We start from the raw sequence: 27,073 nt of genomic DNA, 5'->3' as shown, positions 1-27,073 counted from the left end.
ACATTCAAATATTCAACAAACAACACAACAGTATCATCAGCAATCAAATAATATTCAAAGTTCACCAATAAAAAACAATCCAAAAACACCTTCACCAAAAACAAATAGTTTGCCAATATATAACCAATCGCCACTAATAAAGAATAGTCTCAGTATTAGCGATAGTTCATTACCTTCATCAATGTCATCACCAATGGTTTATCAATCAAATAATACAAACACATCATTCTTAAATATGAGCCAACATCAATTAGGGATACCAAACTTTAATCCATTAAATGTTAAAGAGGATATTCATTCAGTTTCTTCAACATTGGGTATTTCAATTTCATCTTCAACAACAACTAACTCATGCTCAATTTCTTCGCCATCAAGTTTAAATAAAAGTAATGGCAGTAATAATTTAAATAGTAGTACAGGTGGTACATCAAGCCAATCCCCATTAGTTTTATCATCAAAGCAATCTGGATCATCCTCATCCTCTTCATCCTCTTCAAATTCAATTATTTTACATAATAGTGCAAGTGGTGGAAGTAGTAGTTTGGATGATAAAATTGGGTTAAAAGAAAAAGAAGAGGTTGCAAGAGTGGCATACAAATCTTGGTTTGTTATTAAACCTGGGAATAAAGAGGTTAAAGATAAATGGTGGTCTTTATACTACACAAAGATATTACCTAAATTCCATCTTAGAGATAACCATTTGGGTCGTAAAATAAACCAGTGGATAGAAGAGGATATGAAAGAATTAGAAAAAAAAAATGGTGGTAATTCCTCTTCATCTGGGAATGAAGATGACTCAACTGAGTCTGGTAAAAAAAGAAAACCAAATTCAACAAAAGAAGGAACCCAGCCAGCATATATAAATGTTCAATTAGTAAATCCTGTATGTATATATATTTTTTTAATTATAAAATAAAAATATTAATTTTTTTTCCTATCTTTAGGATCCAAACACTGATTCGGAAAATGTAAAGTTATTATCAGAATATTGTATAAATAAATCAATTTTTTGGACAGAGCCTGAATTAGAAACATTGATTGCAATTTTCAAAGAAAATAGGATTAAAATAATGGATAATATAATATCACAAACAAAAAAGAAATCAAATAGCAACCTTACCAGTCCTAACACTACACCATTATTAACATGTTCCACACCCTCTGCTCTAATACCTCAACCGTCATCCAATAACAATAGCAATAATAATAACAATAATAATAGTGGTATACTTACAGTAAATAATATAAGTGGAGGCGATTCACCCGTTCTTAAACATGCATTATCATCACCATTTAAATCAGGCTCAAAGAAACATAAGGTATATAGGTTTTATATTTTTATATTGTAATTTTCGAATACCTAAAATTTTTTTTTTTTATAATTTTAGAAAAATAAAGTTAAAAACGAAACCAATGCATATTTTGTATCGACGAATTATGAATGGGTAAATGGAGAAATAGCTCAAAGTAATGATTTTTATTGGGTAAAATTAGATTTACCTGGTATCGAAAACAACATTACAATTAAAACTGATGAAACAAACAATAAAATTATAATAGGTGTAAGTATATAACTTTTAAATTTATTATTTCGTAATACCAAATTCTAATTTTTAAATTATAGAGTACCAGATTCTCAGATGAAACTGTGAAAATACTTGCAACTAATGGTAAAAAAAAATATGGTAATTTCGAAATTGAAGCATATCTTCCTAATGATAGTAATGTTTTAAAATATGAAAAAATGTATATTAATGGAGTACTTTCATTAAAAGTCCCAATCATTCAATCTCAAACACCTCAGCAACCATCTCAACAACATTTAACCCAAACCCCACCACAACTTCAACTTCAATCACCAATTCTTTCTAAACAACAACACCAAAGTCAACAAACAGTACAATTACAACAACATTTACCACAACAATAACCATATTAATATTTTTTTCTTTTTTATTTTTTTTATTTTTTTTCTTTTTTTTTAATTTAATTATTCATTTAAATAAAATGTATAGTTTTTTTTTAAAGAAATTTCATTTAGTTTGTTTTTTTATCTTAATATTTTTTTTATTTTTTTTTTATTAAATTATACTTTTTAATAAATTTAAATGATTATTAAAATATACCATAAAATTATTAATGTTTTATGCTATAATATTAATATTAAGAAAAAGATTATAATAATACCCCTGGCGCTAATAAAAAAATATTGATGATTAAAATTAGTTAAAAAATTCAGAATTGTTTTATTATTTGTAGATCATTTTAAAAAAAATATATTATACAACAATATAGGGGAGAGACAGTTGGTATAATTTTTTTTAAAAAAATATATTTTATATAATGATAAATTATTATTATATAAAATGTTTTTTAAAATTTATAGAGTTTTATATTAATAAAAAAAAAAACAATAATAAAATTTTTTTTTTCTTTATAAACAAAATAAATGAATTATAGAAATTTTCAAAAATTTAAGTTTCTTTTGTTCATATTTATTATTCTAAAAAATAGTTTCATCATTTAAATCTAAATGTGTAATAACCACATTTTTGATCTTTTGGTGTAAATAGATTATTTTTAAATTTTTTAAAAAAAACCAATAAAAAATTTGATTATTTAATAAATATAAAATAATATTTAACTTTTTCAATTTGATTTTAAAATATTGTTATTGTATTAATAATAAAATAATAATAATAATTATAATATTATTTTTATTTAATTTCTTTTTTTTTTTTTTTTTTATTTTTCATTTTTTTATTTAATCATTTTTTATTTTATTTTTAGTTTTGATTGGAATAAACTCTAATAGTGTTGTGTTAATAATACAATTATCTATATTTTATTTTTCTTTTTATTTTTTTTTTTATTGTTGTATAATTACAATAAAAAAAAAAATCACACTATTGTAAAAATAATAAAGAATCAACAATCAATCATAATAAATCATAAAATAAACTAACCATATTGGAAAACTGGGAAATTATAATCATTAAAACTTTTTAAAAAACTATTAATAGAGAATACAATTACCAATTTGGATAAAAAGAAAAAAATAATTTTGTATTAAAAAAAAGAAATATATCATATTAAAAATTATTATAAAAAAGGTAAGGATAGTTTTTATTTTCACTCTAAAAAGAAAATAACAATTGCAATAAAAAACTATGTTTTAAAATGATTTATTTGTTATAAAAATCCAAAATAAAACTACTTTAACAATTTTATTAAATTATCACACACACCACGACACACCACACACCACAACAACTACAATAACAAAAACAACAAAACTATAACCACTACTCACACACCATATTATAAATATTTTTAAAATAGTTGAATAAAAGAAAAAGCATTTAATATAAAATTATCCCCACATCAAAACACTCAGTCTTACATTAAATATACTTTAAATCTATTTCTTTTTATTTTAATTATAAAAATAAGAAAAAAATAAACATCCATTCTGGCACAATAAACAAAAAAAAAAAAAAAATTAATATAAAAGTAAAAATTAAAAAAACGATATATCATTTTTATATATACCTTTTCATATTTTTTATACACTTTCAAAAAACAATTATAGTTTATACTATTTAGGGTATTTCTCTTTGTTTTTTTAAATAAATATTTTTACAATTAAAATAATAAATATAATAATCATAATAAACAATAGTATTAAACAATTCAAACTAAAGTAATAATATTTTATATAATTTTTACTATTAATAAAAAAATCATCATGACATTTTCATCATTAAAAACACCCAAATATCTCGATTGTGATATTGATTATATTATCTATTGTTGGCGTGTTTTTTTTTTTTCAATAATTTTACTTGTGGTGTAACTGTGCCATATCCCCATTTTTTCACTATATATTGTATGGTAATTAGATAGAATCACCTATATCTTTCATATACACCCAGTTTTATATAATTATTTACTTTTCTTTCTCTCGCTTAATCTATATTTAATTTCAGTTTTTTTTTTTAACATATTTATATAATTTATAATTCCCCCACCCCTTTCAAAATTTTTTTATATTTAATACACACACCATATCCTCAAAATATTTTTATAAATATAAATATTTTTACTCTCACAATTTTATACCAATTCTCTAATGCAACTATACTCCCCACACACATCCATGCATATATATTTAAACCTTCAGTAAAACACACACAATTTAAACAATTTTATTTTATAAAAAAAAATAAAAAAAACCATCCCTCTCTGTTATAATATAATTTTAAAATTTAATAATCTTGATTCCTATTCGTTTAAATAATTAGTAAATTTTAAATAGTAATATTTAATATTGATTTTATAAAATAAAATTTTTATTGTTTTTTATCACTATTATTTTTTAATTTATTGCCATTATATAAATTTATAATAAATAAAAATAAAATAAAATAAAATAAAATAAAATAAAATAAAATAAAATAAAATAAATAAAATAAAATAAAATAAAATTAAATAAACTTTATTTTATATTGTATTAATAATTTATACTATTGTTTTTATTCAATTGTTGTTAAAATTTTATTTGATTATTTTTATAATGTGGTAATCAAAATAATAAAATAATAAAAACAATAATAATAATAATAATAATAATTTAAAACAATTGTTTTTTAATCATTATTAAATCAAATCAATAAGATTTTTTTATTTATAATATATACTAAAATTTAAAAATTATAAAGTATTAAAACTATCATTGCTAAAAGTAATTGTTTTATAAAGTTTTTTTCTCTTTTTTTTTTTTTTATAGTTATATCATTACACATAATAAAATTTAGAATATATTTTTTTAAAGATTTTGTATTAGTATATTTTTGTGTTTATATTCTTAAAAACTAGTGTTTTATTTATATAGATATATTATTAAATACAATAAATATATTTTTTGTATTCCCAATAAAAAAAAACAAAATCTACCTAATTTTAATAAAGTATTTATTAAAAAACCTTTAATATAATAACCATATCTTTTTTCGAATAAAAACAGTATTAATTTATAATTAAATATAATAATTGTAAAAACAAATTCTCAATAATCTAAATTTGTTTTTATTTCTTTTTTATCATATAAAAAAAAGATTTTTTTTTTAGTTTTTTCCACAATAATTAAAAAATCCACGCATTTTTTTTAGAATCATTGTGTGTAAAAATACAAATTTTAAACCCACATTTTAAATTTTGGTAAAATATAAATTTTATTTTAATCATGATAAATAATAAAACGATATGATATAATCATGACATATAAAAATAAAAATTTGTGGTTATTTTATCAATCTCCAAATAAATATAAATCAAAAATCATAAATTTATTTAATATCTTTTTTATTTATTTATTAATTATATCGATATTATACTAACTTTTTTTTATATATAAATAAAAAAAAAAATAAAAAATTTACCAATATTTTAGATTTTTCACTTTTTAATAATAAACAAAAAAAGTTGTATAAATAGAATTATAATAATAATTTGGAATAGTATTTTTGAAATATTAATTAGACATAGTTATTAAAATGGAAGTTTCAACTGAACATATATATAACAACAATAATAACAATAGCAATATAAATAATATAAATAGTAACGAATGTGGTTCAAAAACCTCAAACTCGGCTTGGGAAAAAATAGATCAATCAGAAAGTGCTAATAAATTTATACAATATGTCGACGAAACATCTAAACATGATCAAGTAAGTTAAAAACAAAATATTAAAAAAAAAAAAAGATATTAATTATTTCATTTTTAATAATTTAGATAATCGCACATACAAGATACTCAACAAGACAATTAGAACTAAAACCAGGTCAAAAAGTAATGGACTGTGGATGCGGTGCTGGTAAAGATTTAGGAAGATTAGAATCATATGTTGAATCACATGGTCAAGTAATAGGAATGGATATCTCAAGAGAAATGGTTGAATGTGCTAGAAGTAGAATGCAACATCTACCAAATGTACAAGTATTTTTAGGTGATGCCGCATGTATCCCAATTGAAAGTAATTACTTTGATGCGTAAGTATTAAATCGATATTGCAATTAAAATTACATTGTAATAGTCACTAATTAATTTTTTAATTTAGAATTAGATGCGAAAGACTTTTACAACATGTTTATAATCCTGATCATATAATAAATGAAATGACTAGAGTTATAAAGAGTGGTGGAAGGGTTGTAATTACAGATGTAGATTGGTTAAGCAGCACTGTATCAATACCTAAATCTATAGAAGAAATTAATAAAAAAATAGTGAATGAAGTTATTTTTAACCAGCATCCAAGTATAGGTCTTCATCTTAGAGGTAAAATGGCTAGAAATCAAAATTTAGAAAATATAGAAGTATTTGCCCAATGTTTATATACTGATTCTTTGGCAGTTGCTGATGAATTTGTGTGGTTAGGAGAAAGAGGGAGAATGGCATGTGCTCAAAAACTAATTACCGAAGAAGAATATAACTTGTGGAGAGAAACTATAGAAAAACAAGATGAAGAAGGAAGTTTCGTTTTTACTATGAATATATTTACTGTAAGCGCTTCAAAAAAATAATAATAATATAATAAATAATATATAAACTTTAATTCATCAAATTAAGCTTAAAAAACAAAAAATAAAAAAAATAAACAATACTATAAATAATAACACTAATAAAATAATCAAATGATTATAAAAAAAAAAAAACATATAGTCTAAATAAAACATTAATTTAAATATATTATTTAAAAATATAATTAAATAACTTAATATAAACTCCTTGGTTTTTTTTCTATTTATTGTACATTATAATTGGTTTGATTTCATTTCGCCGCCATGGTGAATTAAAACTACAGTGGATGGTATGGAAGCCTTGGGTAAATTATAGATGTTATAGTCTGGATTTCGGAAGACTATAGAACGAAGGCTATCCGGAAGAACACCTGGTTTAATAATCTGCTTAAAACTTTGACCTAGTTTGAGAACCTTTAGATTTTTCGGTAGAACATTTAACAAGATTGGCTTATTAAAATCATATCCAAACTCTAGTGACTCTAATTGAGAGTTGTCACCAAATGTACCTGGTTTGAGTATTTGATCGAATGTTACGCCCAAACTAAGCTCCTTTAAACTATCAGGTATTTGCTTTGGCTGTAATGGTTGGTTAAACCATACCAATTTTAAAGTCTCTAATCCTTCTGGTAGAGTGAAATCTTTAAGTGGCTCTGTAATCTTGAAATTAATTTCCAAGGTCTTTACTGATTGGGGAATTAAATACATTTCATTAATATTACATTTGCAATTGAATATAAGTGAGGTAATGGTTTCTGGAAGTGATCTTGGTTCTATTATATTTGAATCTACAATTACTTTGTCTACCGATTCTGGTATGTAGTTTGGTGGTATTATATCATTACATCTAATAAATGGAGCTCTAATTTTACCACTTTTATATTCTACCAAATCTAAATCGAATGGGTCATATTCATAGCTAGATGATGCTAAATGAATTGTTTTTAAATATTCTCTATATTTGAATGTTAATAGGGTATTTGCATTGAATGAAAACCTCTTTGAGCTACTAAATAAATAAATTTTTTTTAATTTTGTTTGTTCACTAAATATATTATTCCTAATAATTATATTGTGCCAACATTTATAAAATAATATTTCTAGTTTTGGCGATATCTGATTATTATTAACAGTACTATCTATAATATTAATATCAATATTATTATTATTTCTATTGTTATTATTTATAGTGCTATTATTATTGTTAGTACTTATAGTACTACTATTTTTATTGTTATCTATAAATAAAGATTCCATATTATTACAACATTATATTTAAATAAAATAAAATTTAAAAAAAAAATTATTTAAAAAATAATTTTAAAAAAAAATAATTTTAAATTTAAAAAAAAAAAAATTAATTAAAGATTTCTTTGAAAGATATTTTGCTAGGTACACAATTTCTTAAAATTATTATTTTATTTGTTTTATTAGTTTAATTGTAAAATTATATAAATATAAAAAAAAATGCTTTAAATAATTTTTTTTTTTTTTTTTTTTAATTTTTTTTTTTTTTTATTTTTATTTTACATTTTTTTTTCATTTTTTTTTTTTTTGTTTTATTAATAATTAGCATAATCGTATATTTATATATAACCATAATAATAAAATGTCAAATAAATTACCGCCAATGCCAACCCTACAAGAGATTATTAGAACTTTTGGGTTAAGTGCAAAACAACAATTATCACAAAATTTTTTAATAGATAAAAATATAACAGATAAAATTTGTAAAACATCGGGTGGGTTTAAAGATTGTACAGTTATAGAGGTAGGTGCAGGTCCAGGTGGTTTAACAAGGTCATTATTAACAAGCGAAGCTAAAAAAGTCATCGCAGTGGAAATGGATCCACGTTTTTATCCAGCATTAAAAATGTTAGAAGATGCAAGCGAAGGAAGAATGAAATTAATTATGGCAAATATGTTAGAAGTAGACGAAGCAAAAATTTTATTTGAAAATGGAGCAGAGTTCGCACCATGGGAAGAGAAATCTAAAGTTAAAATCATTGGTAACTTACCATTTAATGTTGGTACACATTTAATGCTAAAATGGATACGTCAAATTTCACCTCGTGAAGGTCTATATAGTTTTGGTCGTGTGCCAATGTATTTAATGTTTCAAAAAGAATTAGCCGATAGAATTTGTGCAAGAGTGGAACAGCCGATTACTCTCGTTTATCGGTAATGGTTCAACAATCAGCTATACCAAGAATTACATATCAATTACCAGGTAAAGCATTTGTTCCACCACCCAAAGTTGATGCTGCCGTTGTTGAAATTGAACCAAGAATTAATCCACTTGGTAAAGAACCCCTAAAGAATCATCAATACTTTGAGTTTGTATGCAGAGAATTATTTGCGCATAGAAGAAAGACTGTATCGAATGTTATAAAAAATTTAGGTAATGGTGCTGATGCTTTATTAGAAGGTATTATAGATCCAAAAACAAGACCTCAAAATATTAGTGTAGATCAGTTTGTAGATTTAACAAACCGTTACTGTGACTTCCCAAACAAGAAAGAAATTGATATATTTGAATTTTTAAATGAAGGTAAATCACTAAGAAAAGAAAAGAAATTAGAGGAAAAAGCAACAGAATTAAAAGACAGAATTGAAAGAACTAAAAAGAGACAAGAATTTAGATTACAAAAAATTAATGAAAGAAAAGAAAAAATTGAATTATTAAAACAACAACAACAATTAGAAGAACAATTAAAAGAACAAGACAAACAAGAAGAGGAAGAAGAAAGAGATGAAAATGATATTATTTCTAAAGAAAATGCCAAACCACCAAAAGAAAAGAAACCAAGATTAACCCAAGAAGAAATTGATTTAGAGGATTTACAAATAGAAGAAGAAATTGATAAAGATATTAAACAAAAAGATATTAGAGATTTAGACAACTATCAAGAACAATTAGAAGAACTTTTACATAAAAAAGAAAAGAATGAATCATCAAAACAAATGAAAAAAGAACATTTAGATATTATCGATCAATATGGCAATGTTGTGTTACATGGAAAGAATAAAGAATTTAATGACACAAAAAACATAAAAGAAGATTTTGATAATATCGACGAAGATGAAGATTACGAAAATTTCTTAAATGAACAATTAAAAAAATAAAACTATACTGTTTTATGAAAATATATTAAAAGTTTTATATTTTTATTATTAGTATTATTATTAATAAAAATTATTTATTACCTTTTTTTTTAAATTATTTGTTTATTTTAATATTTATGTATTTATTTATTTATTTATTATTATAATTATTATTATATAAAATTATCTTTTAAGAGTTTCAATAATTTGGGCGATTAAACTATGAGTAATACCAGGTTTTGCTTTTTCGGCATTATCAAATGCCATTTTAAGTTGAGCTAAAGCATTGATAACATTTTCATCAGATGTATTTTTAAGTAATTTTGATAATACAGGATAGATAACAGAAGTAAGTGCGGAAGCTCTTGGGGCTTGACCAGCAGCGTTATTGGCCACAGCGTTATTTGATGATGGGACAGCGGTAGTAGTAGATGGAGCAGCTGCTGATGGTTGTTTAACTGGAGTTGATGAACCATTTGAAGTTGTTCTTTGTTTAGTTTCTACAGGTGTTGATGTTACAGATACAGTTGTTTGTTGAGTTGTTGTTACAGATTCTTTTACAGGTGTTGATGGTTGTGGTTCAGCAGCTTTAACTGGATTTGAAGCAGCAGCTGGTACAGTTGCTGGTTTAACTGGGGCAGCTGGTGATTTTTGTTTGATAGTTGGGAAATCCCAACCATCATCTTCGTCGCCACCTCTATTTTCTCTATCTCCATCTTCGTTATCCTCATCTAAATTATTACCATTTAATTGTAACCATTTTTCTCTTCTGTCGATGAGATCAGTTAAACCACTTGTCTTTTTGGCGGATTTGATGAATTTATGTTTTAAGAGTTCTTTGGCAGTTGGTCTTTGATTTGGATCTTTATTTAAACAGAGAGCACAAAATTCTTTAAATGTCTTTGAAAAATTGCCTTCAAGAGTTGGTGGTGGATCTTTTGGAATTAAAAATAATGCTCTCATTGGATGTAAATCAGCTCTTGGTGGTTCACCTTTAGCCATTTCTAAAGCTGTAATACCCATTGACCATATATCTGCTTTTGAATCATAACCAGTTTGTTTAATAACTTCCTATAAAAAAAAATAAAAAAAATAAAAAAGTTAGGGAAATATTAAAAATCTGTTTTAAATATAAATGGTGAACACTTACTGGAGCCATCCAAAATGGTGTACCAACAAAAGTATTTCTTTTAGTCATTTGATCAGTTAATTGACCACTAACACCAAAATCTGCTAATTTAACATCACCATTTGCTGATAATAAAATATTTGCTGCTTTAATATCTCTGTGAATTTTACCCTCTGAATGTAAATATTCTAAACCTTTTAATAATTCTCTTAAAATAATTGCAATATAACTTTCATCGAATGGGGCTGGTTTCATCTATAATTAATAAAATAAATATGGTTAATACCTATAAATTAATTGAACTGTGTATTCTAATAATTTCTATTTTTTTTAAAAAAACATACTAAATCTAAAACTGAACCACCAGCAAGAAATTCCATAATAATCCATAATTTTGAACCTTTTAAGAATGAACCATAATATTTTGTAACAAAAGCACTTTCACATTGTGAGAGTACATTAATTTCTTGTTGAATATCTTCAATTTCATCCTCTGCATCTTCGAGATCAATTATTTTAATTGCAATTGTTTCATTTGTCTTTTTATTGATACTTTAAAATAATAAATATAAAATATATTAATTTTCCATTCTGTGATAATCTTTAAAAAAAAAAAGCTAAATGTAATTACCCTTTAAAAACTTCACCAAATGAACCTTTACCAATTTTTTCTTGTTTAATATATAATTCTTCTGGATCTCCTTTTTTGCTTGCCATCTTTTCTATTTTCTAATTAACTTTTTATTATAATAACAATATTGATAATCTTCTTTCTGATCTATTTTTATAATGGATTGATGATTTTGAATGAGAATTTTTTTAAAAATTTTGATTTATTTTGAATTTAAAAAATAGTAAGTATTAATTTTTGATTGTAAATTAATTTTAAATAAATAAATAAATAAATATATTAATTAATTAAAAAAGAAAAAAACAATAATAAAGAAAACAAATTATTTGATGTTATAAAAAAATGCTGTAAAATAAAAACAAATACAATTTAAAAAATATAAATTATTTTAATTAAGAGTAAAAAAACTCTAAAGATATATTATTACATAAAGTTATATATATTTTATATATATAAAAAATATTTTACACAATAGAAGAGTTTAAATAAATTAAATAATAAAATAAAAATAAAATAAAATAAAAAATTAACCAACTGAAAATAAATAAAGAAAACACACAAACACACAATATTATGGTCTAATTTAAATAACTAATTATTTAAATTATTTTATCGCTCACAACTTTGTGTGTGTGCTTTTTTTTTTTTTTTTTTTTTTTATGTCTAGTATGGGGTTATTAAACACAGTTAACACTAGGGTTTTGTTGTGTTTAAAATTAATAATGTATAAATCACCATTAATGATGTTGGTCACAAATATATATATTATTTTAATTGTTATTATATTTTTAGTTATATGATTATAGTATATTTTAAGTATAGTTTTGATGTAATTTATGTGTTAAAAGTGTGTCTTTTTTGTGTGGTGATATGAAAAAAAAAAAAATAAAAAAATAAAAAAAAAAAAAGAGTAATAATTTTTCATTATCTCCATATTAAAAGAAACTATTATAATAAAATGGGTTATTATTTTTATTAATTATTATTTTTATTATTGTTTTTAACTATTATTTTTTACCTCTTTGTCAAATTAAACAAAGTTAAAATTTTGTATATAAAAATTTGTTGTGTGATAAAAATTTAACATGATAAAGTTTTTTTTTTTTGTACTACATACTAATCTTTTTTTTTTTAAGATGAATATTTAAATTGGTTTTTGTTATATTTCTGCGTTGTTTTTGGTTAATGTATAAAAAGTTATAAATATAACACAAAAATATAAACTACTAATATTACAAAAGATTATATATATAAAAAAAAAAAATAAAAAAAAAAAAAATAAAAAAAAAAGTTTTTTTTTTAAAAATTTTTTTTTAATTTTTTTTTTTTTATAATTTTTTTTTTGATTTTATTAAAATAAAAAAACAATAAAAAAAACAATAAAAACACACACAAAAAAAAAATAAAAATAAAAATAAAAAAATAAAAAAATAAAAAAACAAAGGATTTTATCTAATCATAGAAAAATTGTTTATCATTTATTTGTTCAGTTCCCAAAATAAATAAATTTCATCATTATTTGTATATCTTTTTCCTATTTTTTTTTTTTTTTAATTTTTTTTCAATTTTTTTTTTTTTTCATAAATATCCTCCTTTTTTTTCATTATTATAATAATCAGAATCAAGGAATGGTAATAATAGCAACAACCAAAATGAAAATATTAAAAAAAAAAAATTAAAAAAAAAAGAAAAAAATTTTATTACCAATTATAATAATTGCATAATTTATTTTTTTCAAATAGTTAAAAATAATTCGAAAAGTTGGAAAAATTTGAAATATAATAATTCTTTATTCATATAATAATCTAAATTGAAAATTCAAATACCACTTTTTTTTTCTTATTTAAATATTAAAATTAAGAAAAAAAAAAAAAATTAAATTAAATGGAGAAAAACTCAACGGAATTTGTTCCAAATCATTTTAAACCCTGTATTAATAAATTTCAGTAATATGATTATCATATAATCAGATATTAAAAACCCCAAAAAAATCTTTTTTTTTTAATTTATTTTTTTTTTTTTATTTTTTTATTTAAAAATTGAAATTTATAAACCACTATTTTTTTTTTTTTTCCATTATATTGTTTTTTTTCATTAAATCACAAGTTAACAACATCATATTAAAAATAATATTAATAATATATAGTTTTTTCTTATAAACAAAATTTTTCATTTTTTTTTTTTTTTTCCAAAAATAAATAATTAATAAATTCTAAAGATAATAAAATGGCCACTTTAATTGACAACAGATATGGTAAAGCAAGAGTTCGTGTTTTAAGAGTTTTCAAGGGACCAAATGACCATCACAAAATTTTCGATTTCGATTGTCGTGTTTTATTAAGAGGTGACGAATTCCAAGAAACTTATTTAACCGGAGATAATAGTAAAGTTGTTGCTACCGATACTATGAAGAACACTGTTTATGTTATTGCCCAAAAAGAAGAATTCAAGAGCTTAGAAGAATTTGGTATCATTTTAGGTCGTCATTTTATCAATACATATTCATGGGTCAGTGGTGTCGAGGTTAGCATGAAGGAAAATATGTGGCACCGTATCGTTACATCAAATGGTAAACCACACGGCCATTCATTCACTCGTGATAGAGAAGTTCATACCGCTGTCGTCACTTCAACCAGAGGTAAATCCCCAGTTGTCGTTTCCGGTATTGATGATGTCCTTATCATGAAAACTACCCAGTCCGGTTTTGAAGGTTTCCATCGTGACAAATACACCTCCCTCAAAGAAACTAAAGACAGAGTTTTTGCCACTGTTGTTACTTCAAACTGGACCTATAATACTTTAGATGTCGACTACACCAAAGCTTATGAAACTCTCAAACAATCTGTATTTGATATCTTTGCCAATACCTATTCAAAATCAGTTCAAGAAACCTTATTTTTAATTGCTAAAGATGCCATCGGTAAATGCTCAGCCATCGGTAAATATTATAATATTATCTAAAGTTTCTTAATCCATTATTCATTCATTCTAATTTTTTTTTTTTTATAGAACAAGTTCATTTATCATTACCAAATAAACATGCTTTTGGTTTCGACTTCTCAAGATTAAATATTGAAAATAAGAATGTTGTTTTCCAACCAGTCGAAGAACCATCAGGTTTAATTGAAGGTACCATTAAAAGAGTTCACGCAAGATTATAAAATTGTTTTTTTAGATAAAAATAATTTTATAAAAAAAAAAAATTAATAAATAAATAAAACAATAATTATGTATTCATAGTAAATAAAAATTAAAAGCATATTAATAAAATAAATGTTTAAAATCTAAAAAAAAAAAAAAATTAGGATAAAAATTTTCATATAGATTTTTATTTTTTATAAATTTGTAAATTTTATTTTTATTAAAAATAATTTTATTTATATTTTATAAATTAATAAATTTTATTTTTATCTTTATTATTATTATTGTTTATATTATTATTATTATAGTTATCAGTTGTTTAGTTTTCTTCTTCATCACTATAATATCTTTTCTTTTTTGTTAAATTATCTCTATCTTTTCTTTCTGGGGATATGCTTTTCCTTTTAGAGTTTGAATCACTATCATTGGCTGGTTTGTATGGTTGATCATATTCGCTAAAATTACTTTTAACTGTAGTTCTTTCTGGACTTGCACTACTAGTTCTATCTTTGCTGGATACACGCTCTTTGCTTCTACTTCTACTACGTTCTTTGCTTCTGCTATCTCTACTTTTACTACGGTCTCTGTGGTCTCTACTACTTCTATAGTCCCTGTCCCTTTCTCTTCTGCTTGAGCTGCTACTATAATAATCTCTATCACGATCCCTATAGTCTCTATCTCTTCTGCTATTTGAACTACTGTAGTAATCTCTATCACGACCTCTGCTGCTATAATCCCTATCCCTATTTCTATCATGATCACGGCTTCTACTATAATAATCTCTATCTCTATCCCTGTCTCTATTCCTATCTCTATCTCTATCCCTATCTCTATAGTCTCTATCCCTATCCCTATCCCTATCCCTATAGTCTCTATCACGGCTTCTATAGTCTCTATCTCTTTCTCTATCTCTATCACGATCCCTATCTCTGTCTCTGTCTTTTTCTTCTAGTTCTTTATCTTTTTCTTTGTAGTCAACTCTATTTTTTCTGGAGCTCTTTAAATCTAAACTTGGATCAACATTTTCAATAGGTTGCTCATCTGGTGATGGATCATTGGATGGTGGTTCATTTGTAAAGATTTGTTTTCTTTGTTGTTGTTGTTGTTGTTGTTGTTGTAAACCATATGATTGGTGGCCATTGTTCTTATTATTAAAATTATTGGATTGTTGAATTTTATTTTTGGTTCTATCAATTGCTTGTTTAACCCTTTCTTCCTCTTCTTTGGATTTAAGTGATGCTATTTGAGCATCTTTTAAAAGTTCTTCAGGTATACCACCGATTGCATTTTGGGCTGATAATAAAAGTTTCCAAAGTTTTTCCATAAATGGTGGGGTTTCTTGTTCTAAAAATCCTGTTATACTAATTTGAATTTCTTTTGGGTTTGGTGTATTTGATTCCTAAATAAAAAAATTAAATTAATAACTTATTTGATTTTACTGGATCAATAGTTTTATGATAATTACAGCTAATAAATTATAAATATAATCTGATGTTATTTCGTCATAACCTAAATTTTCTTCAACTTCTTTGGTTATCCATTTTTTTAAAGATGGTAAATGCACTTTTGAAAGATCTACTTTGTTTTTATAAATCGAAGGAAACTTCATAGTCTTTAAAAGTTTTTTGTTTTTATCTTGAAACCTATCATCTTGTTCTGCAGATGTACCCTATATATTGTTTATAAAATTGTTATTAATATTGGATATTTATTGATTAATGATATTATTAATAAATATGATGATACCCTAAAAAATGATCTTTCCATTTTAATATTTTAAACCAATGTATTGTTGTTTTTTTTTAAAATAATTGTATAAAAAAAAAAAAAAAAAAAAAAAATTATTAGTTTTTTCTTTTTGGTTTATTATATTAAGATAATATTTAATAAAAAAAAAAAAAAAAAAAAAAAAAAAGGGATAATACTATCAAAATAAAAGTGGGGGGGGGGTTGGTACTAATATAAAGCCTCTCCTTTTAGAAAATCCCCTCTACTCTTTTTATTTAAATTCTAGATAAAAATAACAAATATATAAATATTTTAAAAAAATTAAAAATAAAAAAAAATAAAAAAAAAAAAGTTAAAAAATACCTCCATAAATTTTTTATAAAAATTCAAAAAATATTTTTTTTTTAAAATTCAATATATTATTAAAAATAATTATTTATTATTCGTTTATTATACTATGACAAAAGGAGAAATGATAAGAGGTGAATTTTCGGTTGGTTTAACCAATACAATTTCATCCCTTTTAAATGATGACGAAGGTAATTAAAATAAATCTTTTTTTTATTATTTTTTCATTAATCTAACAATCAGAATATTTATTTTTTAGATTTTCAACTTGTACATGCCCAACAAATGTTAACATATTTATCAAATAAAGGATATTATCCTCCAGAGTAAATATTCATTATTCAGATTCACTTATTAAAAATAAATATTAATAAAATATACTACTTAATAGAACTATTTTAACAACTTTATTAGAAACATTAAAATCAAAAAGAGGTGGGGACGAAGCAGTAACATTTCAAATCATGGAAGTTTTAAACGTATTCAAAGATAATCAATATTATTTTGGGTTAACAGACGAATTATTTATAAAAACAATAGTATCATTAAGGTATCATTTAGGTGATAAAGACGTAGGTTATCCAAAAGAAACATTATTTAAATTTTTAAGTTCAAAATTATTATTGTCATATTTTGTTTCATCCTATTCCACCATTCTCCAAAATGTTGACCCAAATTTTAATCTTAAATCTGCATTAATCAAAGAAGTTATGAGTTTAATGCAGGTTTGCGATTTAGAAACTTTTAAAGAATTATTAGAATTTTTATTAAATGTAAATATATAAGCTTCTATTTTTATATTATATTTTATATTAATCTTTTTCTCTAATTAATTTTATTTTAGATTTATAAAAATAGTAAATTTGCGACCATAAATACTTTACCAATTATTTGTTCAGGATTTAAAGAAATATCGAATTATAATAGAAAGTTATTATTTTGTCAACTACTACCAGCAGGAAAAATAAAAAATGCATTGGTCACAGAGTTTATAGAAGATATTTACCCATCACACATAAGAAATAAAAAAAATAATAACCCATTAATCGAAGACTTGGCACCATGGCTCACGAAGCTATCTAAAAAGAATATGAGAAAGAACAAGTTATCAGGTGGGTCCACAGAGAGTGATTTAAACTTATCAGTAGAATCAACCAAATCTATATATTCAATGGATTTAGATTTACAAGAACCAGTCGGTAATCATGAATTATTTGTTTTATTATGCACTCAATTATATCAATCTGCAATCGTCACCGCAATAGAATTAGAAGATAATACTGAAAGCCCTTTACCAAAGCCAATTCAGTGGGATCAAATCCACAGCGATTTCAAAGAATTTTCAAATTTTATTGTACAATTTATTCAAGAAAATCCTGGTCAAATAAGTAATCCAGATTTAATTCAACTTTCTTTAAGGGATTTAGATATAATATTTGAAGTTAAACTGTTAAATAAATAATTAAATAAATAAATAAAAAAATATATTTATAAAATGATATAATCTGTGTAATTTTTTAAAACTTGTTTTTTTGTAATTTTATTTATTTTTTTCGGAAAAAGATAGATCTTTTCTCTTCTATCCTGTTTGTTTTTATATTTATAATTTGCTGTATATATATTTATTTAAAGTTTTCTTGGTTTACGATTAACAACAACTTCTTGATCCTGTTATGGTAATAATGGGGTGTTAGTAATAAGTTTAAATTGTGGCTTAATGAATCGTGGTTTTAGTATATAATGTGGATAATTACTTGTTGTTGTTTAACTAAATAAGTCCAAGTTAATGGAATAACACCAACAACGATTGCTAAAGTACCAATAATCTTTGGTGTCCATTTAAAGAAAACTTGAAAATTTTCTCTGTAGTAGGCTACTTTTTGTAACTTATATGGTACTTGAATACCTGTATATGGGTCTTTAATTTCAAAACCTGGCATTTTGATTATTGATTATGTATTATACAAATGTGAAAAAAATAAAATGAGAAAAAAAAAAATTTAAAAAAAAATTAAAAAAAAAAAATAAAAAAAATAAAAAAAAACAATTTATTTTTTGATTTATTTTTTTTTTTTATTTTTTTTTTTTTTTAAAATGAATATAAATGATAATGAACAAATAGTTAATTTATTATTAATTTTAATTGGATTACCAGCATGTGGTAAAACCACATTTTCCAAAACTCTAATAGAATATCTATATAGTAATAAAATAAATTTAATCGATAATAATAATTTAACATCAAATATAGACCAACAAATTAATATATATCATTTAGAATATGATGAAATATTTAAATTAATATGTAAAAAAATAGATAATAATAACTCTTTAGAAAATTGGAAACCTACAAGATTAGAAGTTTATAGTCAAATATTAAATATTATAAATAATAAAAATAATAAACTTATTTTATTAAATCAAATATTACCAATTAAGTCATATAAATTAAGTAATAATATAGATAATAATAATAACAATAGTATAGATAATATAAATAAAAGTAAAACTATAATAAATTTAATAATATTGGATGATAATATGTATTATAAAAGTATGAGATATAAATACTATCAACTTTCAAATAGTTTCCAAAATGTTAAATATTGTCAAATTTATTTTAAAAAAGATATATATAAATCAATCGAAAATAATAATAATAGAACTATAAATAATCAAAATCATAATAATGTAAATAATGAAATAATAAAAAAAATGAATGAAATTATAGAGCCTCCAAATGTTGATAAATATAGGTGGGAACAGGATAATACTATATTTATTGATGTTTTAAATTTAAATGAAATGTAAGCAGTATGTTTTTATTTATTATCAATATTATATTGTATTAATTAAAAATTTAATCTTTTCACATAGTAATGAAATAGTAAATAATTTAATTTTCAAATATAATGAGTTTAAAAATATTAACTACCACAGCGATCAAGATGAAATGGTTTTTCTACTATCAAAAGAAAAAGAAAGAAATATTACCAAAAATAATATTATACACCAATTTGATTTACAATGTAGAAAAATAATTAGCGACATTATGAAGTCTAAAACTAAATCAAGTGGTTGCAATAGCAGTGTAAATACGCCATATTCCAATGTCTCAAAGGTTCTTAGTCAATATAAACAAACTTTTTTAAAAACTACATTGACAGGCTTCATTCAAGACAATCACGACTATATACAAGAATATTCAGATATAATACCGTATATTGATCAAATTCTTAATAATTTTAAAAATAAATGTTTAGATTTAATATAATAAAGCCCTCCACATATTAAAATAGCTTTTTAAAAATAAATAAAAAAAAATAAAAAAAAAAGTGTGTTTCTACTATTATAATGGTGATAAATATCAATTATTAAATTGTTAATATTTTATAAATTTTATAAAATATTTATATTAATTCATTTTTATTTATGTTTATTTTTCGATATCGATTTCTTTAAATGATTTTTTATTGTCACTAATATCATACTCTTCTGAAACTTGAATATCTAAAGTGTGTGATGGTTCTGATTCGAATTCTTTTTCACCAATAATATCTATACTGTTATTGCTGCTACTGTTTGTGCTATTTAGAATATTATTTGGATCAAAAGCATCATTACCTGGAGTTTCTAATAGAGTATTTGAAGATTCGCTTGTTGGTAAAGTTGTGGTATTATTTGTACTTTGATTATTATTCAAAAGATTTTGAATTTCGGAATCTTTGGCATGAGGAGATGCAAGATTGTATATTACCAGAGCTGAGCAAATTACAAAGAATGATAAGAAATATAACCAAGATAAACTTCTGTCAAATAAAAAGATGGCAGCAATAATACCAAAGATATCTGATGTTAATAATGAAAGGTTCATAACGGTGGCACCGGCAATTTCCATCATCATTGGTGCAAACGAATACATAATGAAAAGACAAACTGCAAAACCAACAATATAGCCAACGATTTCACCATTCCAATGCATGGTTGCCAATTCATTTCTTTCTAAAATTGCCATTTGAATACCACAGAAAATGGAGCCATATAACCCAATCATAGCGAGATAAGAAATACGGTCAAACTTTTTTACAGTAGCTTCTTGACCTACATTAGATATGGCATAACAGACTGAGGAAGCTAAACTTAAAAAGTCGCCCAATAAAGGATTGCTACCACCATTAGCAGATTCACCTTGAAGAAGATCAGAGACTACAAGTATGACCATACCAGCAATAGCTAAAACGACAGCGGATATATGAACAAAAGTAAATCTAGTCTTTAAGAAAATTCTTGATAATACCACTACACATGGAATGGTGAAGCAATCTAAAAGCATAACACTTGTTATAGTTGTATATTGGTAGGCTTTAACAACGATATAGTTTGCTTCCATATCGACTAAAGCTAACGGAGCAAAGTATATACTCTTTGTTTTGATAGTTTCCCAAAGTACGCCTCTTTTTGCTAAAACAATTAAATAGACACAAAGTAAAAGATAGTTTAAAAGACTTTGAGATGTTGGAATGTTAACACCATAATGCACAACCAACAATTGACTGAAAATAGCTGTACCTGCAATCATTACTGATAATAATTGACCAAGTGCTAAACCCGTCATTCTTTTTTTAACTAGTCTTTTATCGACTAATTTAAATCCACCTTTAAAAAAGTTTGATTCCCAAATTGATTTAATACCCATTTTTTATTATTTAATTATTTATGTGTTTTATATATTATTGCTATTATTATTATTATTATAATTATTACTAAAATTATGGTAGTTTTTTCGCCTTTATTTAGAATCTTATAAAAAACTATAAGCTAAGATCTAATTTAAATTTAAAAAAATTTATGTGATGATTTTGATATTTATTAATAAAGAAAATAAAAACAAAGAAATTAAAGAAAAAATTGTTATAATTTCTTTTTTTTCTCTTATTTTTTTTTTCTTTACAATTTATTGTTGTTGTATAAATAGGATTGGTGTCCAAAATAAAAATGAGAAAAAAAATAAAAAAAGTGTTAAAAAAAATAAAAAATAAATTTTAAAAAAAATAAAATTTTAAAAAAAAAAAAAAAAAACGAAAACGATGAAATTAAAAATTGTATTAAAAACTGATTTCTTTATTAATATTTTTAGAAAAAAAGATATTTATGATATAATATCTATATTTATATTTATATTTATACAGTTCTTTTTTAATTATATTATTTTCAAAACTTATATCATTGTGGTGTAATAAAAATTCAAGATATTATTTTATCATTGATAATTCAATCACTTTTTTACCAAAATCTTTTTTTTTTGGATTTAACAAAATATTTTATTTATTTAAAGGACCACTAACCAAATAAATTTTTATTAAAATGGAAATTCTTTTTATTCTTTGATTATTTTTTTTCCAAATTATTTTTATATTTTTTTTTCTAAATTATTTTTATATTTTTTTTTTTAATTTTTTTTTTTTAATTAATTTTTTAAAATTTTTAATCACTTTTTTTTTAATTAATTTTTAAAAATTTTTTTAATATAAAAATAATCATTAAATAAATATAAAGACACATTGTTTATAATAGTAAATAAAAAAAAATGGATTCTCTTTTTTATAAAGTGTTTCACAATAAATTTCTATTTTATAAAATAATTAAAGAATTAAAAAATTTAAATAGTTATGAAAATTATAAAGTTGTTGAACTTTTTCAAAGATACAGTACTGCTGAACAAATTATAAAAAATAACATTAAAAAATACCAACCCTCTATTGAAATTTATAAAAACATTAAAAAAGATAATCAAGAAAATTTTATTTTTTACCAACAATTATTTACAGAACATTACCAAATTTACTCTTCAAATTCTTCGGAACTATATAAAATTATTGACAATTCTAATATTGTAGCTTTTAAATCATTTGTTAAAGTATTCAATTTAAATGATAATCAAGTATACGAATCAGTAAAGAAATTTTATACAGATGGATATATCTTAAGAAGCTACCCCTGTATGATGCTAGGCCAAGAATCTCCGCCAAAAAGAGAGAGAGATATTACAGACTACCAAGGTGTCAAGATGTTGAAATATTTGTTAGAGGTTTACCATCTCTCTAGCACTGGCTTTAGATTATATTACAAAATTAAGAATTTTATAAAACTAAAATTAAAGAGCATTATCAAATTATCAAATTTTATAATAAAAAATAGACACCTATTTGAAAACAATCAAGACAACAGTTTATATTACCAAAATATTAGAATAAAATTAAAACCTATCAACATTAATTTAATTACAAGAAATAATCTAGATTTTCAAATTAAACAATTTTCAAAAGAACAATTAAATTCAAACTTTTTTGGGCTTTTAGCAAAAACAACCATCCCATCATCGGATAAAAGCTTAAAAAATTTACTCTTCAGCTATTATGAAATATCTACTTTTTGTATACCACCAGCCGAACAGAGGGACCTGTTGAGAGATGTTATCGAAAAATCATGCAAACTAAAATTAAACCAATTTGATATTGAAGAGTTTTTAAAAGTAGAGTCAACTAGTTTATTTAAAGTGTTCATATATCAACATACTGAAGATATGTATTGGAAAAGTAGCTGTAGTGGTGAACCAGATCAAATTTCGCTTTTAGAAAAACATTTAAACTATATTATTTCATCTGACGAATATTTATATCCAAAATTAGTTGGTGCAACTATCGATCTTTTAAAAAATGGTGATCAAGGAACAATTGAGTATTTAGTACAATTGAAGGAAAAATTTTCAAGTTTCAAAATAGTTTTAAATCAAGCAACCAATTCTGATTATGTTGGGCTATCAATAACTTCAAAAACAATATTGGATTTTTATTTCAACAATTACAAAGAAAGCAATATGTTTAAAGAAAAATCTCAAATTTGGAAATATGTACCAATTATTAACAGTGACTTTTCAACTTTAGAATATTATGAAAATCAAATGAAAAGTTTAAATAAGAGGTTTTTGGTTACAAATATTGAACATAATAAAGAACCAAACCTCAAGGTAGATATATCAACTCAAGATGTTATTGGTGAAGTGGAAATGGACTCAATATTAGAAAAGCTATTAAGAGCAATTAAAAACCCCTCAGTTTATCAATTTGATCCAGATTTCGATCTTTCAAGCTATTCAAACTACCTTATTAAATATTTCAATAGTGGGGATTATGAAAAGAAACATTTGGTTTTTTTATTATTTAAAGAAATATCATTTAAAAACAATGAACCATTCAATCTTTCAAATGTACTCCAATATAGCCACCCAGGATTAAAAAATAATTTTTTAAATTGGATTATCGATAACTATTCTGTTGGTAATGAAAAGATCATTTCTAAGAAAAGAAAATCATCCCTTGGTTTCGACGATGAAAATAATATTATGGAATTTATATCAAATTTCAATATTTCAAGCAATGAAGAAATACAGATTAGGTTTAAAATAGGTGAAGATAGCTTTTTCAATTTCTTATATACCAGAGGTAAATATTCAGAAATATTCAAGCTAATCATTGAGGGAATTATGGAAATTAACGAACCAACACAAACTGGTTTATATTCATGGGGATCAAAATTTTTCAAGACTTTTTCAAACTACAAAGTGGAATTTCTCGACTTATTAATAAACAACTTATTATATCCAAAAATATCAAATCCAAAACTATTAAAAACATTACAAAATTGGTTCAATTGTTTTTTATCTTCAGCTGCACGCAATGAAAATATAGAGTTCTTCGATTATATTAATACATGTTATACCTTTAACCAAATTAAAAGTATTTTTGATAAAAAAGAATTTTTACAAATCAATCATTTTTTATTACTCTATAAATCGAGAGTAGAAATACACGACTTTGTCAAAAAGCTAGCCGATATAAAATAAAAATAAAATCTTTTTATAATTTTTGTATTCTATAAATTTATTTTAAAAAAATGTTTATTATAATCTTTTATTTATAAATAATTATTACGATCACTAATGGATTCGTTTATTAATGGTCTTATATCTTCATTTGTAATTTCTATTACTTCGTCTCTTCTTCTTAAAACAAAGTATAAAGTTACAATAAAAACTATTATTAAGAAACCCAATACAATTGGTAAAGAGATTTCTAAAGCTAGCATTGTTTTTGAATTTGTATTACCATTACTATTACTGCTGTCATTTGGCGGGCTAACCGATGATCCTGATTCTGAATATGATTCCGACTCGGATGATGAAGATAAAGATGCTGAACTGTCACCCTCGCATGTTGATCCCCAAAATCCATGTTGACATTCACATTCGAAACTACTTTTTTTACTTGTACTATTGAAAAATAATGAGCATTTACCATGATCACATCCAAAACTTGTTAAAAGACAAAGATATTTTTCTGAGTCACCACTATTATAATATAAATAATCTTCATTGTCATCTTCAAAATAATCAATATAATTATTTTGCTTATAACTTATTTTATCATTATTATTATTATTATTACTATTTGAGTTATTATCACTGCTATCTTCGCCACTTGAACTTATGTTTTCACTACTATCTTTACTGGAACTATTATGTTTGCTATTACTACTGCCACTGCTGCTGCTGCTACTTTTAGATTTAATTTTTATACATATACCTTGATTTTCTTGACATAGATTACAATTTGTAATACCACATAAATTACAATTTACATGAGAAAAACGATCACATGCCAACTCTTGTTGTTTTGAATTTCTTTGTGCGTATGCTGTATTATTGTATATTTTTCCATTAAAAATAAAAGGTGTTGATGACTTGTTAAAATAAACACCTCCACCATAAGACCCTGCTTGGTTTTCATAAATTAGTGTTCCTGTTAGATTTAGCTTTCCATTGTCTGTTGGTGCCGCAACATAAATTCCACCCCCATTTGTAGCAAAATTACTACGAATATTATTTCCATTTAAAAGACTATTCGAAATTGTATCATGGATGTATATGGCTCCACCTTCGTTGGCACTGTTATAATAGAAATCTGTATATTGAGATTGAATACCTTGAATATATAGAGCACCACCCATAGCCGCAGTATTGTTTTTAACTGTTGAACCTTGTATGTCCAATTCTAAAGAACTAACTGCACCACCAGTGGAAATAGCGGTATTATTTATAAACGCAACATTTCTGATTGTAGTTTGGGATGAATAAATGGCACCACCATCATTAGCAGAGTTCAATATGAAAGAGCTTGAATGAATAATTAAGTTAGATTGTGATAAAATTGCGCCACCCTTGTTTGCTGCACTACAACTGTTAAAGTTTGAATTAATTACATTGATTAAATTTGGAGATTGGATTTGAAGAGCACCACCGTCACCATTGGTTGTACAATTAATAAAAGTTACATGGCTAACTGTTATAACTGGTAATGAATTTGATGAATTTGAAATGATTGCTGAATTTATAGTGTTTGTAATAATTAAATTACTAAATGCCATACTTGAGATCGATGATTTTATAAATGATCCTTTACTTTGACAATCTATAGTTGAATTTATCCCCAATGATCTAAAAGACCATTGAGAGCTTGATTTAATAACCAAGTCACAATTTCCATCATAGCTATAATGACTATTAACCAATGCGATACTATAAATATTACTGTTGCCGATATTATTTAAACTATTTATACAATCATTAATTTTTAAACATGTACTATTTATTTAAAACAAAAAAAAGAAAAATGTTAGAACCATATTGGTGATAAATTTTTTTATATATTTACTTACACACTATATGATGATTGAAATGAACAATAATTTTGAGAATTTGGGTTTATATTTGCATCTTGATCAACATTGCAGGTGTATGATGTTGAAACTACCTTTCCAAAATTTATTGATAATAATATTGTTATATAAAATAACAATATTATCCCTTTGGAAAGGAACATGTTTTTTTATTTCGGAAAAAAAAAATAATAAATGAATTATATAATAATATTTTGTTATTCTGTACCTTGTTTATATTTGCAACTATAAAAAAAAAAGGTAAACCGACAAAAAAAAAAATTTTATTTTTTTATTTTTTTTATTTTTTTATTTTTTTATTTTTTTTTGGTGTCATTCTGATAATGTACCAATTTTATATTTATTATTAACATTATTTGTTCATCTAAAATTGTGAAATTATTTAGAATAATTATTGTTTAGATAATCTAAACAAATTTAAAAAAAAGTTAAAAAAAAAAAATTTTTGATAAAATCGAAAAAAAAAAAAAAAAAAAAAAAAACTAAATATATAAGTCTATATTATTATTTTAATTTCAAATTATAATATAAATAAATAAATAAATAAATAAATGTTTTTATTTAAACCATATTTGTATTTTTTATAAAAAATTACGAAAAAAAAAAATTATAAT

The 27,073-nt window shown here is 23.2% G+C and overlaps 13 protein-coding genes across 13 annotated transcripts; 7 read left to right on the top strand and 6 right to left on the bottom strand.

Annotated features, from left to right (window-relative positions):
* DICPUDRAFT_99031 (uncharacterized protein) lies at nucleotides 1–2,024 on the top strand. The gene is made up of 4 exons (XM_003291428.1): nucleotides 1–883; nucleotides 945–1,319; nucleotides 1,389–1,562; nucleotides 1,625–2,024. Exons 1-4 carry the CDS (start codon nucleotides 182–184, stop codon nucleotides 1,928–1,930), a joined length of 1,557 nt encoding a protein of 518 aa, XP_003291476.1. The 5' UTR covers nucleotides 1–181; the 3' UTR covers nucleotides 1,931–2,024.
* A 3,531-nt stretch (nucleotides 2,025–5,555) lies between these two features.
* Nucleotides 5,556–6,585, top strand: DICPUDRAFT_156079 (uncharacterized protein; the record flags this gene model as incomplete). The annotated part of the gene is made up of 3 exons (XM_003291427.1): nucleotides 5,556–5,732; nucleotides 5,798–6,054; nucleotides 6,123–6,585. The coding sequence occupies 3 exons, from the start codon at nucleotides 5,556–5,558 to the stop codon at nucleotides 6,583–6,585; spliced, it is 897 nt and encodes a 298-aa protein (XP_003291475.1).
* Nucleotides 6,586–6,816: 231 nt separating this feature from the next.
* DICPUDRAFT_156078 (uncharacterized protein) lies at nucleotides 6,817–7,839 on the bottom strand (the record flags this gene model as incomplete). Its single annotated transcript, XM_003291418.1, has 1 exon — nucleotides 6,817–7,839. The coding sequence occupies one exon, from the start codon at nucleotides 7,837–7,839 to the stop codon at nucleotides 6,817–6,819; it is 1,023 nt and encodes a 340-aa protein (XP_003291466.1).
* A 352-nt stretch (nucleotides 7,840–8,191) lies between these two features.
* DICPUDRAFT_156077 (uncharacterized protein) lies at nucleotides 8,192–9,708 on the top strand (the record flags this gene model as incomplete). Its single annotated transcript, XM_003291426.1, has 2 exons — nucleotides 8,192–8,688; nucleotides 8,736–9,708. The coding sequence occupies 2 exons, from the start codon at nucleotides 8,192–8,194 to the stop codon at nucleotides 9,706–9,708; spliced, it is 1,470 nt and encodes a 489-aa protein (XP_003291474.1).
* A 14-nt stretch (nucleotides 9,709–9,722) lies between these two features.
* On the bottom strand, nucleotides 9,723–11,913 carry DICPUDRAFT_92678 (uncharacterized protein). Its single transcript, XM_003291417.1, has 4 exons — nucleotides 11,448–11,913; nucleotides 11,161–11,368; nucleotides 10,838–11,071; nucleotides 9,723–10,758 (listed from the first exon to the last, which is right to left on the bottom strand). Exons 1-4 carry the CDS (start codon nucleotides 11,531–11,533, stop codon nucleotides 9,871–9,873), a joined length of 1,416 nt encoding a protein of 471 aa, XP_003291465.1. The 5' UTR covers nucleotides 11,534–11,913; the 3' UTR covers nucleotides 9,723–9,870.
* A 1,656-nt stretch (nucleotides 11,914–13,569) lies between these two features.
* DICPUDRAFT_49836 (urate oxidase) lies at nucleotides 13,570–14,732 on the top strand. The gene is made up of 2 exons (XM_003291425.1): nucleotides 13,570–14,385; nucleotides 14,457–14,732. Exons 1-2 carry the CDS (start codon nucleotides 13,674–13,676, stop codon nucleotides 14,606–14,608), a joined length of 864 nt encoding a protein of 287 aa, XP_003291473.1. The 5' UTR covers nucleotides 13,570–13,673; the 3' UTR covers nucleotides 14,609–14,732.
* A 1,063-nt stretch (nucleotides 14,733–15,795) lies between these two features.
* Nucleotides 15,796–16,257, bottom strand: DICPUDRAFT_24641 (uncharacterized protein; the record flags this gene model as incomplete). Its single annotated transcript, XM_003291416.1, has 2 exons — nucleotides 15,796–15,987; nucleotides 16,054–16,257. Coding segments are annotated over 2 exons (396 nt in total), but the record flags the coding sequence as incomplete, so codon positions are not given.
* A 475-nt stretch (nucleotides 16,258–16,732) lies between these two features.
* Nucleotides 16,733–18,166, top strand: DICPUDRAFT_92677 (uncharacterized protein). The gene is made up of 4 exons (XM_003291424.1): nucleotides 16,733–16,855; nucleotides 16,924–16,990; nucleotides 17,056–17,437; nucleotides 17,509–18,166. Exons 1-4 carry the CDS (start codon nucleotides 16,774–16,776, stop codon nucleotides 18,124–18,126), a joined length of 1,149 nt encoding a protein of 382 aa, XP_003291472.1. The 5' UTR covers nucleotides 16,733–16,773; the 3' UTR covers nucleotides 18,127–18,166.
* A 124-nt stretch (nucleotides 18,167–18,290) lies between these two features.
* Nucleotides 18,291–18,604, bottom strand: DICPUDRAFT_156072 (uncharacterized protein; the record flags this gene model as incomplete). Its single annotated transcript, XM_003291415.1, has 2 exons — nucleotides 18,291–18,332; nucleotides 18,419–18,604. 2 exons carry the CDS (start codon nucleotides 18,602–18,604, stop codon nucleotides 18,291–18,293), a joined length of 228 nt encoding a protein of 75 aa, XP_003291463.1.
* A 154-nt stretch (nucleotides 18,605–18,758) lies between these two features.
* Nucleotides 18,759–19,971, top strand: DICPUDRAFT_156071 (uncharacterized protein; the record flags this gene model as incomplete). Its single annotated transcript, XM_003291423.1, has 3 exons — nucleotides 18,759–19,355; nucleotides 19,582–19,883; nucleotides 19,944–19,971. 3 exons carry the CDS (start codon nucleotides 18,759–18,761, stop codon nucleotides 19,969–19,971), a joined length of 927 nt encoding a protein of 308 aa, XP_003291471.1.
* A 408-nt stretch (nucleotides 19,972–20,379) lies between these two features.
* Nucleotides 20,380–21,291, bottom strand: DICPUDRAFT_7463 (uncharacterized protein; the record flags this gene model as incomplete). Its single annotated transcript, XM_003291414.1, has 1 exon — nucleotides 20,380–21,291. A coding segment is annotated over one exon (912 nt), but the record flags the coding sequence as incomplete, so codon positions are not given.
* Nucleotides 21,292–22,203: 912 nt separating this feature from the next.
* Nucleotides 22,204–24,567, top strand: DICPUDRAFT_99025 (uncharacterized protein; the record flags this gene model as incomplete). Its single annotated transcript, XM_003291422.1, has 1 exon — nucleotides 22,204–24,567. The coding sequence occupies exon 1, from the start codon at nucleotides 22,252–22,254 to the stop codon at nucleotides 24,565–24,567; it is 2,316 nt and encodes a 771-aa protein (XP_003291470.1). The 5' UTR covers nucleotides 22,204–22,251.
* Nucleotides 24,568–24,638: 71 nt separating this feature from the next.
* Nucleotides 24,639–26,602, bottom strand: DICPUDRAFT_156068 (uncharacterized protein; the record flags this gene model as incomplete). Its single annotated transcript, XM_003291413.1, has 2 exons — nucleotides 24,639–26,364; nucleotides 26,439–26,602. 2 exons carry the CDS (start codon nucleotides 26,600–26,602, stop codon nucleotides 24,639–24,641), a joined length of 1,890 nt encoding a protein of 629 aa, XP_003291461.1.
* Between the last annotated feature and the right edge of the window lie 471 nt (nucleotides 26,603–27,073).

This window comes from Dictyostelium purpureum (assembly GCF_000190715.1).
Source record: "Dictyostelium purpureum unplaced genomic scaffold DICPUscaffold_278, whole genome shotgun sequence".
NCBI classification, from domain to species: Eukaryota; Evosea; class Eumycetozoa; order Dictyosteliales; family Dictyosteliaceae; genus Dictyostelium; species Dictyostelium purpureum.
Note: the sequence above shows the minus strand (reverse complement) of the source record. Positions and strands in the feature narration are given on the sequence as shown.

Excerpts from the sequence above, each read along its gene's own strand:
- DICPUDRAFT_49836 (XM_003291425.1), top strand. The coding sequence starts at position 13,674 with ATGGCCACTTTAATTGACAACAGATATGGTAAAGCAAGAGTTCGTGTT. Across the intron at positions 14,386-14,456 it reads CGGTAAATGCTCAGCCATCG|AACAAGTTCATTTATCATTA; the intron begins GTAAATATTATA and ends TTTTTTTTATAG.
- DICPUDRAFT_92678 (XM_003291417.1), bottom strand. The coding sequence starts at position 11,533 with ATGGCAAGCAAAAAAGGAGATCCAGAAGAATTATATATTAAACAAGAA. Across the intron at positions 11,369-11,447 it reads TTTGGTGAAGTTTTTAAAGG|TATCAATAAAAAGACAAATG; the intron begins GTAATTACATTT and ends ATTATTTTAAAG. Across the intron at positions 10,759-10,837 it reads CACCATTTTGGATGGCTCCA|GAAGTTATTAAACAAACTGG; the intron begins GTAAGTGTTCAC and ends TTTTTTTTATAG.
- DICPUDRAFT_99031 (XM_003291428.1), top strand. The coding sequence starts at position 182 with ATGTCATCACCAATGGTTTATCAATCAAATAATACAAACACATCATTC. Across the intron at positions 1,320-1,388 it reads CAGGCTCAAAGAAACATAAG|AAAAATAAAGTTAAAAACGA; the intron begins GTATATAGGTTT and ends TTATAATTTTAG. Across the intron at positions 1,563-1,624 it reads ACAATAAAATTATAATAGGT|AGTACCAGATTCTCAGATGA; the intron begins GTAAGTATATAA and ends TTTAAATTATAG.
- DICPUDRAFT_92677 (XM_003291424.1), top strand. The coding sequence starts at position 16,774 with ATGACAAAAGGAGAAATGATAAGAGGTGAATTTTCGGTTGGTTTAACC. Across the intron at positions 16,856-16,923 it reads CCTTTTAAATGATGACGAAG|ATTTTCAACTTGTACATGCC; the intron begins GTAATTAAAATA and ends TTTATTTTTTAG. Across the intron at positions 17,438-17,508 it reads TATTAGAATTTTTATTAAAT|ATTTATAAAAATAGTAAATT; the intron begins GTAAATATATAA and ends ATTTTATTTTAG.